The following is a 13894-nucleotide window of genomic DNA, read 5'->3' on the forward strand; positions in this document are numbered from 1 at the left end:
TATTGTTATTATTGTTAATAAAAAGTGCTTCTTATACGAAAGATTCTTGTGTCCTTTGAAAGTATTGTCCTCCTTTTATCTAAGGTGTAGGTGTAACGAGTACGGTTCTCTCGGAGGACACAATAATTTTTCCTTGTTATATTTGTATGTCATATGTTATGTTAAAGTATATCTCATTTCGTCCCAATCAATAGTTACCGTTGTTAGAAATGTCATAACCAAAAAGTCAAATTGATTTCTAGGATGGAAGACTTATGTCTGAATTGAAATCAATATCTCGTATTTGGTGGATAAATATCTTAGTTATTCGGACAATTAGATAATAATAAAGATGGAGTACCAAATAATAACGGTATTCAAACTTAAGCTTTATTATTCGTTCTCTATAGATAATCAATAGATTATCTTACAGATAAAATGTTGGATACGAGTAATATTGTATAGTATTGATAAAACAGGATTTGTGGCAGAATTTAGATCCTCTTTGTTTAGGGGTATACTCTATTTTCCCTTTTCATTGTTTTATATAGATCAAATCTGATATTAACCATCATACAATAATCAAGTGACGACATAAGAACTAAATAAAAAGGGTCTATACTCGTAAACTAAAAACACATGAACATATTTGATCATGTTCCACTATCTTTCTTATTTGTAACTTCCTATGTTACAATATATATACTTCCTTTATCCTAGTGAATACTTTACATTTGCGTTAGTTTAGATAATAATGTGTCGAACTGTCGAAGTTTATTGTAGATGCCGGAGTAGATACGTGACAAAAGACGGAATAGCATTTTACGATAAGAGGATCTAAATTGCCTTTTGGTTGCGGAAAGAGCGAGGGATGGAATTAGACATATGGGTTTGGGTTTGATACATAATCCCAACAACTAATGACACCGACAATTCACTTCCATTTCCCTACCACACAAGTTACTAGTTTATGTTTATCTTTATACATTAAATAGTCAATGCATGTGAGACAATGACATTATATCTTCTTATGGGTTTTACATCTTTCTAACAACTCTTTACTTTCTCTTTAAATAGAAAAAAAAATACTAAATTATTTGTCACAAATTAATTAAATTGGGCGTGAGCGAAAATATACAATATGATTTATTAGTATGAATAGGATGATATATAGAGGCGATTCTATAATTTAATTATCGACATAAAACCTTGACAAAGTTAGAGGCATGAATTATAACTTAGTACGGAGTATATAGTTAACTACTCTTTTGTCAAACGACTCATGATATGCGGTTATTAGACATTTAAGCCCTTTTTTTTTTTACTTAATTTCAGTTCATTTTAGTTCAGTTCAGTTCAACTCTATTCATTTCAGTTCAGCTTAGCTTATCTCATCACAAATTAAGGCCATGTTCTTTCTCGCTTAATTTCAGCTCTATTCATGTTCAGTTCAGTTTAGTCGAGCGCATCGTTTCACAAATTAAGACCCTGTTCTTTTCGGCTGATAGGAGCTCAACTGAACTGAACTGAATGGAGCTATGACCTGAACTGAACTGAATGGTGCTGATGCAAGAGTTAATTTATGAAAAGATTGGCTCAACTGAATGAAGCTGAACTGAATTGAACTGAAATGAACTGAAACTAAGCCAGAAAAAACAAGGCATGACTCTTACCTCAGTTCAGTTCTACTCCACTAAGTTCAGTTCCATTAAATTCAGTTCAACTCTTTTCAGCGAAAAAGAATATGGCCTTAGACCAGCCCAAAAATAAATACGGGATAATCCAAGAGAACAATGCATGTTTACTTTTTTTTTTGGTGTAAAGGAAGTCATAAGGACGATATTAATGCTGACAAGGTTTGAACCCAGATTATGAACACCACGTCTCATGACATCCCCTATTTACTAAATGAATAGGCGAAACTCCAAATTTTCCCGCCTAAACATATTTCCTAAAATAAAATTTAGTTATTTTCAGCATATTCTATTGTATGGTGGGCTATAATACACATAATCTTTCATATTTATAAACCTATTTGTGATATTCATGTCATTTAGTATTTTATATTCTACACAAAATTATCTCCAATCTTTTTATAATATAAAAAGGGATTTTTTTTGTTTAAAGAATCATACGAAAAAAATTCATTGATTTTCTATGATAAAAGTTGCGGCTAAAAATATATTATCAGTAAAAATTTATAAAATAACACCATTAATCTCTCGCTAATAAGAAAAACTTTCATTGAAATACTCATTTCATGATTAATACGATTTTGACTTTAATTTTTCAAATTAAATATAACGATGAGAAACGTTTAAAAAAAAGATTAGTTAGTTTAAATTTCATAAATATAATACACTAAAAAAAGTAAAACTCTATATATACCGTGCATATATTATACGGGCGCTAAACTAGTTACTGACTAAACTAATTAACATCCACATAACATTTATTTACTCAACAATGTTTAATAAATGCAAAATCTGAACTGCAGTCTATAAGATCTGATTTTGTGAGTTTAAACTTTAAAGTATAAATAGCACACGACCACTATATATGAAGACACGAGCAAGGCCATTCTGCCCATTCACAGATGTGTAAGAGCATTCCTAATAAATGTGGTCAGGTGTAACAATTTATGAATAACACAACTAAAACTATCACAGGAGAGGTTCGAACTCAAAGCATTCTGCTAAAATAGTTGAGTGCATAATTAATAAGGCAGAAAGGCATTGTCAGGTCAGGTCATTTAGATAGATCGGTAAGGTTGGCTTATTATCATGCTCATTTTGGGTCGAGTCATCGGGTAATTATAACAATTTGTCGGCCCTAGTCGGATTTGGGTAAGGTTTTGCTTGGTTTAGCTCATCAATTTATTATTCGGTCGATTTTTTCCGACTATTTTACCAGTTGGAGTTGAATTAATGTTGTTATTTAGCGAAGTTATAAAGTTAGTTAATTTTAGATACTTAATAAAAGTTGTTCAAAATGTCGGTTTATTTTGGTCTTTTATCGCCTGGACTTTTTGGTTATGTCGAGGTTATAGTTCGAGTTAATATCGGATCATCTTTCGGATTAGGGTCTAGTTAAGTAGGGCCGAGTCTAGGATTTTTGAACTTTTAGGAAAAGGCAAAAACTATGGGGTGAAAGTCAATCTTGAATTTAGCCGGTGACATTATGGCGCTGTTTGGTAAACGGCATATTGGCCAATTTTTAGCATATTCAAGGGTTTTAGCATGTTTGACTAATCAATATGCTAATTTTAGTGTTTGGTAAACAGCATATTGAAACAAAGATATTTGGGGTCAATATCTTTGTTTTACAATATCTTCGCTTACCCTAAAGATATTGGTTAGATATTGTAAAATAGGAAATTTTTCTCCATTTTACAAATAAAACTAACAATCTACTAATCGTAATCTGCCAATTACCAAACACTTAAATTAATTTCGCTAATTATAATATGCTAGTCAAACCTTCCGATAAAATCGCCATTTATAACTGCTTTTGTAATCGCTTATCTTTGAAATTAATCATTGTTCTTACCAAAATGCGCCTATACATTTTGTACAAGTCAGAAGCTAAACACATAAAGTATCTCTCAACTAAATAAGTGGCTCCCCGTCATATGGAAGTGTACGATAAAACAGTATCTTAATAATTTAATCAGAGACCATCTCTCTAAAAATTTTTAGCAGTTGATAATAGGATCACACAGGACCAACCCTAGAGCAGTTGCGAATCTCCTGTTGTAATGTTGTTTCACACCTAATAACATTCATCAAACATTAGCAACATTTTCAATGCAATTGTGGAGCATAATGTTTTTAGGTTGTTACCATGCAACTATGATTAATACTGCTGATTATTTATTAATTAATAGTTAGTTAACTAATAGAGTAGTATTTTATTTCGATTTGATTAAAACTAGTATTTGACATTTTGACCACGTGAATTATATTACATGGCGGTTAGGTAGTTGCTATTAAATTGTAATTATTTATTCGTATATTATTAGCAAGTGATTACGGAGTATATAATTATAAGAAGATATTAACGCGATTTGGTGTCATCGTCTTTTATGGTGTAGCTTTAACGTGGGTAACCTTTGTATGACCACCGATGTTTTTCTTCGTTTTCTGGTAACAGGTCATGGTCTTGTATGCCGTCTAATGAATCAGCTAAACAAGCTCAAAAGTAGCCGTCTTACTTTCGACATCTTGTTACTTTTTTCGCTCTTTTATGACCGGAGTATCCGGTCTTAAGATGAAAACGGATCAAATACGCTCCCACGTGCATATATCGAACAAACCATTTGTTATTCGCGCGACATCATCCTTCTGTCTCATCTACCATACCTGACCCGTTTTAAGTTTAAAAGAGATATTACCGTCTTAAACAAGAATTTGAGTACTGAAGATTATTTTTGAGTTTTAATATAGATTTAAAACTCAAGTTATTTCAAATTCATACCCAATTACTTAAATGAACTCTATTATGATGATTGATTATTGTCAACACCACCCCCTCATATACATGCGAATTGCGAAAGCTACACATGAGAATGATCAATATAAATGAAGATTGCTTGGTAACTGTATTCACTGATCAGATATTTGCCAATTTCGGCATCAGTTTAAAGCGCAATCTCCAAAAGGACATTCAGGCTGAATTCAATCAAACTCCAGTGATTACACAAGAGACACTATGTTGGGAATGTAAAACATTTACACTCAAAGAAATCAAAAGAATGAACACAAACTCGCTCGATATTCTCTTCTACTTGAGCCTCAGCCAGTAAAACACTAAATAGTGAGGTATTAACCGCAAAATAATTTCAATGCCTAAAGTCGGAGGGAAAAAATGCAAGAGAGGGAAGGATGGACAGGAACCTTCTCAGCAAGATTTACATATGTAGGTGACAGAAGCTCAATATGCACAAGATAATAGTTAGCGGCTCAAAAATGAACACTGGCGTGGAGTACTTTGGAAATTCAACCATCGGATATTATCCAAATTGCTGTGCAGCCTTCATATACAAAAGCCTCCTTGTTGTTTGAGCTGGAGGTGCTAGTCCTGGGATGTCCCTGATGTCCTTGTTGTTCGGGTGCACGATCTGGAGACAAAACAAGCAGAAGACTAAGCAAAATATTACCCTAGGTAGGGTATCATAGATGTACTTATTAGCCTTTTTCGCGCCAGACACGAGTGGGCGCTTAACAAGGAAATATATTGCTTAATGGAACTAGGTCATTTAATGGGAGCACAGAACAATGGTACAAGCTATGCAACTAGGACTCAACTACAAGTACCAGACAGGATAAACACTTGGCAAGTATCTGAGTGTCGAGTCTTGCGTCTTCTGGAATACAAATTCATGATGTTGCCCTATATGGAGTGTCCAGTACTATATACATGTATGAGCCGTCGTATCGGGTACGTAAATCTTTGAGGAAGATAGGGCACCACAACAGAAATCAACTACATTGGGCCATATTATCCGCCATATACAAATGCAGAAGTCACAGAAGCGACACATTGACATAAAGAATCACCCTATATCACTTTACCATCAGTAGCTTAAGAGGGAGAAAACCCTACATAGGCTGTAAGCTAACTTCACAATACAAATGCGCTATGTGTTTGGCTCAACCTATATCTCTGGAATTGTAGCAATAGGAAACTGTGTCAAATGGCTCAAAAAAGTTTCAGTCTGAACAGCTCATTTCTGAAGTGACTACTGAATACTTATCAACTACTGAATACTGATAAGCTCGAGGCTAAGCTCAGTAAAGCAGATTCATAAAACCTTCCCATAAAATACTTCCAGTATTTCTTTTTCTTTCACAAACATGGTCAAACATTGTTTTACAAGGCACAAGGCATATTGGGGCGACGAGGCACAAGGTACGTCGAGGAGACGAGGCGCAAGGAACACTGAGGTGACAAGGTGCAAGACACACAGCAAAGGCGCACCATTTTTGCAAATAATTTTTGACTAAAAGAGGGTAAGATATGGATAATGGGGGCAAAAGGGAGGGCAAATAAAAGAAAAAGAGGTCAATAAAAATGGACTTTGCATAGTGCTTAAGGTGGACAGAAACGCTTTGATTACTGGTCTCGAGGTTAAGCACGCCCGCGGCATGCTTTTTTAAACAAAAACCAGACTTACGAATCCTACCACTCTAACGTTTATCACCAAGGGAAACATTTGCATATGTTCCTGATGCAAAACTCAAGCATCGGAAGTTCAGGATTTGCCCTGAATAATGCGACTTCTAGGTAATTAATAACTAAGGGGATTTTCTTATCTTCTAAAAAGCTACACCAAAGCTTCCCTCAATAGACTAATTAACTTCATGTATGAATATGGGCTCACATGTGGATTTTCTAAGGGGATTTCTTATCTTCTAGATAATGTTCATAGAAATACCAAATCTCTGCAGCACCTTATATATCATGAGTTCAATACCATAGTTTCTTACAAACTCAATTTTCCAACCCATAAGTATCTCTTTTCTTTTTTTGACAAACAAAGAGTAACCGACGTAACTATAAAAAACCCCAGTCCCACCAAGAAAATAGATCCAAAAGGGAGTCGATCAGTTAAGAAGTTGTGAAAACACTTAAAGCAGATGCAAACTGAAGCTGTAAGAGTAACCTAACCGCATTTAGGTAAAAATGAAAGGGGTTAAAGCATGAACAGGCACGACTGAATACTGACGACTGAATAAAATTGTGATCATTGACATGCAGTGTTACTTTTTTCTTGCCGATTTATGCTTCACAGACAGTATATGACCAATCCAATAACAATAATCACTTCAAATGTTCACAAATATTATATCAATGAAAAATATTTACAAGAATAATGAAGCTACCTTCACAACGATGATGGCTATAACACCACAGACAATAAGTAAGAGGAAAAGCATGATACACTTGTCAGTGGCGACCTGCAACCACACAAACAGCACAGGTTAGCACTGACAATGTAGAGAGCTTAGCACTCATCACTAAAGTTTTGGTGAAAGTCCAGCATAACACAAATCAGAATATGCCCGACCTGCCGACCAATCTCCTTCACCAACTGAGACGCCTTCTTGATTGAAAATTGAATAGTATCCAAATCGTTAACAATGCGACCCATTTGATCAGTCTGCACCAAAATATCCCTAGATTAAAATCTGTCGACACAGAGAAAGAAAAGATGCTGCATACTGACAAAACTTACTTGCCCCTTTAAATTAGCAGCAGTTTGTGTTCCAACCTCTATAGTTTGAGCAACAACCTAAACAATCACATTAAATTTAGGATCAAATAATGACAGAGAAAAAGGGTGAGCCGGTGAGGAGTTGGTTGACTGAACCCAGCAAAACTGTCACCTGTTTAGAGCGCTCAATTGCTTGGTCAGTCTCATCCAGTGTCTTGTTACCAGCATTGATAAGTTCTTGATTTGACATTGCTACATCAATAAGACAGAAGCAACGTATCAGCAGGGCTTAGTTGACGCACAGTGAAATTAAAACTTTTAAAAAAGCCTCGCTAGACACAATTTGTTGTTGTACATGAGTGTGGAATTTTCTTAGGTAAACGTGTCTTTCATTTTATAAGTCCCCAACCATATATCCATTCAAGGTTACCGGGTTCACTCAAATAGCTTACAAATCACCCCATGCACAATGATTCTTTTGCGAGTAGATTTGCCAAAATCTAAGAACTGATTAGCATAAATTTGTGAATTGAATCATGCAAATTTGTGAATCAGTACGTCCAGATTGACAAATCAATTTGCTTGAATTCGTGTGAATTCACCAAATTAAGAAACTGACTTTAAGAGTGTCATCGACGGAGAAAAAAAATATAAAGCTTTCATTTGGGACTAAACGCCATGCTTAGAAGCTTGAATCCACAAAATATTCATTTAGATAAGATGATACTCCCTCCATGACTCCATTTTTTATTGAAGAAGCCTCATTGAACCATTTTCTCCTCACTAAAAGTGGGCCAATTGGATTAAGAAGATAGTCAGATACAATTCAAACAAGAGATATCGTCTATTCTTATATGCATCTTTTAAAATCAAAAGGTTGAGTTATCTTTGATTGAAGCCAAAGGTGAGGGAATAAGGATAGAACAAATAGTTCAATATCATTTACACTACAGAGTCTAAAAGCGATACTCTACACAGGGAAGTTATATTATTGTGACTGGAACTTTTTGAGATCTGGAATTGCCACCCACCCTGTGATGCTCGGACTCTTCACCTGACCCTGAGGATCCGGTGGACAGGATCCGGACATGGATCCTTGACGGATCAATCGGTGTGAGAGTGTTTTGTTTTTAACCTCTGGTTTGTACAGCAGCCCTATATCAAGAGTGATCTTCATTCATGTTAAACATGAAAAAAGGTTAATTTAACATTAAACAGGTTAATTTAATGTTGTAATAAAGTCTTCATTCATGTTAAACATGAAAAAACTACTTTTCCTTTCTTTTCTTTGACTTTTTTAACTAATAATCAATTTATTTTCAAAAAAATAACATTAGCCGAGTCCAAATTCAAATTAGGATCCTCGTATCCGAGTCCTTGTTTTTGAGATTTCAAGGATCAGACCCTCGGATCCGTGTCCGAGTCCGAGCATCACAGCACCCACCTATTGCAGATAAGTTATACAACCAAGAATCTCCATCACAATCATAATAAACATAATGTACTTCTCTTTTCCAGTAAACTACATACTCCCTCCCATCCAAACCAAAGGTTACATTTGACTTTTTGGCACTATTCATGAGTGTAGGGAATCTTTGGTATTATTTGTAATGTATAAGAGAAAACATAGTCATGCGATATCTTGTTTGATTCATCGTCATGAATGTTATAAGAATATCAAGTTTTTATAATTTTTAATAATGTGTAACTAAAGATATTCACGGTGCAAAACGTGCATCAGCAAGCGTAAAGTCAAATGTAACCTTTGGTTTGGATGGGAGGGAATATTACAAAAGCACGGCTGATACCATAGTAATTGATGAATTGGTGAGAAAATCAAAGAACGTTGTGGTTGATTTAACTTTTAAGTATCACCCCAAGCTATTAAGACAATCATAAAATACAAGGTGAGAGATTAATCTCGGCCAATAACACATATTAGCTCAACCCAATGTCTTTACTTTTGTAAATGTGATGAATATATGAGCTTCAGATATATCTTACATGATGCCATCTGAACGTTTTCTTCAGCCGTTGGTTCACTGCTCCCTGCTCCCATGTCAAACAATTCGACTTTCTTATTTTCAAGGGTACTCAAATAACTACAATACCAGCAGAAAACTGTCACTTAAGTTCATTTGAAGATGGCACATGCATGATAAACACTATCACCAATACACCATATGCTAAAATCAAAGATTCCAGCCATCATCAACATTCTTTGCTAGTAGATAAACAAATTTGTGTAAACCCCTTGCTCATAAATTCATAATGGTACAAACAGAAGTAAAAAAATCTTAAAAAGTAACTAAAAGTTTTGCACGAGTACCACAACTCTAATGAATACGTACATATTGAGAAGAATTTTTTTTTCACCTATCGTCCAGATGGTACGGAAAAAAAGGATTAGTTTCTGAATAATAATTTAAGGGCTTGTAAAAATTTAAAATTAATGCTTCCAGTAACACAGTACCTTCTAACATCAAAAAATTGTGCTTCTGGCTCGGAAAAATGTAACCCAAAGATATCCACACAAAGAAAGCCAGTTTAGAAGAAGGTGAACTTACGTTTTCCTCAAACTCACATAAGAATTTAGCTCCTTGATCTACAAAATGTTGCATTACAACAAATCAGAAAAAAAAAATGCAACCTTACTGTTTCATGAAAAAGTGTAGCCGTCAAGTCTAGCATTGCATATCCAAAATTAGCAGGATACTACATACTCCCACTCCTCAACTCCAAATATCTCATTTATTTTTTGCACATATATCAATGCACGTATTGCAACATCAATATCTGTAGTTATACATTATAAAAAAATATAAAAATTTGATATTCTGATCATATTCATGAAGACAAATCAAACAAAATCTCGCATGACTATATTTTCTTTTATATGTAGTCGAGAATTTTGAAGATTTCCTTCACTTGTTAATAGTGTCAAAAAAGCAAATGGGGGATTTGGAGTTGAAGGGAGGGAGTACTAGTCTAGAATCTGAGTTCACTTATTAATTGGTGGTAATCTAGGATTTTATATGCCCACATCACAGTCCTGATAGCTCTCCCTACTGATATAAATCTTTCCACACACATTAGAATTCGCAAAGCTGTAACCAGAGAAACACAAGCGGCAAAATATGTTTCTAACCATGGACTGTTTCTCATCATTTAGTCGCTTGTTGACTTCAGGCGGATTTCTTGTCTCTTCATCTTTGATTTCACGATCAAACTCCTTGATCAATCTACAAAAGCAGGGAGTAATAAATGAATCACCTCGAATTAACGGAATCACAGTGCTAGAAGCCTAAACTCTGCTTGCTTACTAGAATTAAATAAGGCCCTGTTCCAGCATGGCTTACCCGATTCACTTAACCCCATAGCATATTAGCATATATCAATTGGTTAGAGTATATTCTATCATGACACTTACTCAAAAGTTAAATGTGTATATTGTGAATTGGATGTTATGAATTGGTTTCAAATTAACAAACACGGTTCCACTAAATAAGTCCCCCGAAGAAAAGCTCCAGCTATTCTCTGCAACTTAACCACCGCAGGTCACAACTTTCGCCGTCACGAGTTACATGTTAAGCACATAATGAAGAGTAAAACCAAAATTTTAATTACCGTTTACATTCTCTCATCTTTGATGTAAGTTCTTCCAATTGTTTACTTTGTCTATTGGAGTCTTTAATCTTGTCCAACTTCTGGAAGCCATTGCTAAAAAAACCACAAGGTCAAATGCCAGTATGCCACAGAGGAGATAATGAATTCCGAAAGCAACATCATAAATTGCAATATGTTTTAGAAAGTGGATAAACAAATATAAAAAGGATGCATACTACATAAAAACCTCAACAAGTCACCAAATAACGAAATCCATCCTAGCATATTATTGAAGCTAAAAGCTACACCAACTGTTCATAAGTTCACAATGAATCAATCTCTTAAACACTTCACATCACATCTCAAAAGATCTAGATAATGAGTGGAAGCTACTCGTAGTAGAAAAAAACACTCTTTCAGCATCACAGTAGTGTCTAATACTTGCTGTTTCACATCCTCGTGATAGTAATTAATGGCAACCAAACTGTGTAGGAAATTATAAGCAATCTTAGTATCCTAAGATGCACTTCATGGCAAACAAACTGCGTAGGAAATTATAAGCAATCTTAGTATCCTAAGATAAACTTCATGGCAAACAAACCGGGTAGGAAACTATAAGCAATCTTAGTATCCACAATGCACTTTGGTCATCAGATATCTATGAAATAATGTGTCTGAAAGACACCAAAATTAGCTAACGAATACTTTAACAATCTCAATGGTACAACAAGGAATTTTAGAACAGTTTCCACTCTTCAATGGTCATTAAAAGTTAGGCTTGCTTGGGATGGATGTAATTGTTACTAGGGTAATAGAGCTCAAATGAACTAGAAGATGGAGAAAAGTGATGGTGGTGAAAGGTGAAAATGGGCAAGAGACAGTAAAACTTGCCCCATATAGAAATAATGATTCCCTCACCTCCTCGTTACCTTGGTAAATAATTACCACCATTCCAAGCAAGCACTAAGGGTGTGTTTGGATAGCGAAAGTAGAGGGAAAGGGAGGGGAGGGGGAAGGAGGGAAGAGAAAGGGAGGTAAGGGAAGGGGAGGGCAAATGGAGAGTGTGTGTTTGGATACAATTTCCTTCCAAATCTTGGCTATTGTGGAGAGATTTTGATTTGTCTTGGAGGAGGGAAAATGGATCCCTCCAAATCTCTCTCCCTCCATTTCCCTCCACCCTTATTTGCTATCCAAACAAGGGATTTTAAATCCCGTACTCCCCCTCCCTTTCTTTTCCCTCCAAATCACTCAATCCAAACACACCCTAAAAGTTCACCTCATCCCTCCGTAAGACTGTCTTACTCCAACAATTGCCCCCCCTTCCCAGACCTCTATAGGTATTTGCTACACGTACTACACAAATGGAACATCAGTCATTAATCTAAAGCGTTATTTAGACAAATGACAAAATACGATTCAAATTATCGCGATAACTTTAAATACATAAGTTCATGGTGAAATTTTACCCTTACATAGCGAAAAAGGGCGATAACTTTGAATACATAGAGGTTCATGGAGAAATTTAGCTCCTAAATGTACCATAACACAGCATATTACAGCAGCACTTACACTAGTGGCAAAACCAAGGGGTTAGCAGAGGCGGTCACAACGGCAATGAAAAATTCAAAAATTTTAGCTAAAAATTTCGATTTTTTTTTTCTAGGCTACCTAATTGCATTATTAATTCACCCTTCCTAAATATATAAAATCCACGGTTTCGCAACTAAATTACACAAATATTAAGCATTCGAAACTGAAAATTTAAACAAGAAGTTAATCGAAAATTTAAAAAAGTGAAGAATGAAGTCATACGCAAGAGCACGGAAATTGTCGCGAATTTCGCCATGGATCTGCTCCATTTGAGGATTCATAGGTAAATCGGTGGCCATTGTCGCCGGAATTCTGACTAAATTCCGGCAAAAAACGATAAACAAGAAACCCTAACTGGAATTAATCAGTTGAAAGTAAAGAATTGGAAAATTAGGAGGAATATGAAGAGGGAACTTGTGTAGTTAATAGAGTAGTGTTTGGTGAAAGGGGCAAAGAATTTGCGAGCATTTTACAGGCTGCCATAACGGTTGGGTGTGTGTTTATTTTCGAGTTTTTTTTGTGTGTATCCCGAATTATTTAAATATTTTTAATTTTAAGTTCTAATAATTTTTTGAATTTTTATTTGGACTGATAGTCATAAACTCATAAGAAGATCTCCGATGCTTTTTAAAAGCGATTTAAACGCAAATAAAAAATTTAAATTTCTACTACTTGACCATTCGGAAAGACTTCTATCAACTAATTGAAATTTCTACTATGGAGCTAGTAGAAAGCTTAAATGGTCCTACAAAAAAAATCTACCTACTAAAATAATACATGTGGAAATAGAATTGCATTTTTCAGAAATGCATTTAATGAGGGGAACTACTTGGAATTAGTTGAGTATGCAACAACTTCATTAAGTGAAAAATGGCTATATTTGGCAGTATTTTCTTTGGCCAAACTCAAGATACACTACTATATATACAATATTATATACACTACAGTATGTCATTATCAGATTGCTAGAGATGCAAGCATTCGGGATATGCAAGTGCATCAACAACTAAAGGCTGATCTAGTGGAGCATATTTGGAAATTTTCTAATGGAGAAAACCATAGTTGATAGATTCTTGCACTAGTCTTTATACAATTATACGTATTGCTATTTTTAGTTATATGAATTTTTAATTTTTATTTTATAGATAAAATAAATAAATGTATTAATTAAATGGGTGATATGAAAGGTAGTTGACATATGGGCCCATCTAAGCTACAATACTAGTAGCTTACCATTGTAGTAGTTTAAGCGCAAAAATATCAGAAATAAAATCTTATGCAAGAAAGGTAAGCTAAGAAAGAACTAGCTTACCATTGTGGATGCTCTAATACTCCCATAAATTTTTCTGCAAGTATTGTTCAACACGGATAATTATCCATCTTAAATTTTATAATTTTCCATAATAACCCTATTTTAAAAATGTGCTATTGGTACGACAAATTATATCCTGCTTCAAAGAGGAGCAGGGAGCAGCCGAGCAGATACTCTCATTCAGTTATTTG

At 34.8% G+C, this 13894-nt stretch overlaps 1 protein-coding gene across 1 annotated transcript; it reads right to left on the bottom strand.

Moving 5' to 3' along the window:
* Positions 1 to 4566: 4566 nt before the first annotated feature.
* Positions 4567 to 12890, bottom strand: LOC141642458 (putative plant SNARE 13). The gene is made up of 10 exons (XM_074451269.1): positions 12614 to 12890; positions 10823 to 10915; positions 10344 to 10437; positions 9763 to 9800; positions 9200 to 9297; positions 7368 to 7447; positions 7217 to 7273; positions 7049 to 7141; positions 6864 to 6938; positions 4567 to 5098 (listed from the first exon to the last, which is right to left on the bottom strand). Exons 1-10 carry the CDS (start codon positions 12688 to 12690, stop codon positions 4991 to 4993), a joined length of 813 nt encoding a protein of 270 aa, XP_074307370.1. The 5' UTR covers positions 12691 to 12890; the 3' UTR covers positions 4567 to 4990.
* Positions 12891 to 13894: the final 1004 nt, after the last annotated feature.

This window comes from Silene latifolia, chromosome 2, assembly GCF_048544455.1.
Source record: "Silene latifolia isolate original U9 population chromosome 2, ASM4854445v1, whole genome shotgun sequence".
NCBI lineage: Eukaryota > Viridiplantae > Streptophyta > Magnoliopsida > Caryophyllales > Caryophyllaceae > Silene > Silene latifolia.

Coding starts and splice junctions, on each gene's coding strand:
- LOC141642458 (XM_074451269.1), bottom strand. CDS start 12,690: ATGGCCACCGATTTACCTATGAATCCTCAAATGGAGCAGATCCATGGC. Junction 9,298..9,762: donor TATGTGAGTTTGAGGAAAAC/GTAAGTTCACCT, acceptor CTGGTATTGTAG/TTATTTGAGTACCCTTGAAA. Junction 6,939..7,048: donor TGAAGGAGATTGGTCGGCAG/GTCGGGCATATT, acceptor GTGTGGTTGCAG/GTCGCCACTGACAAGTGTAT.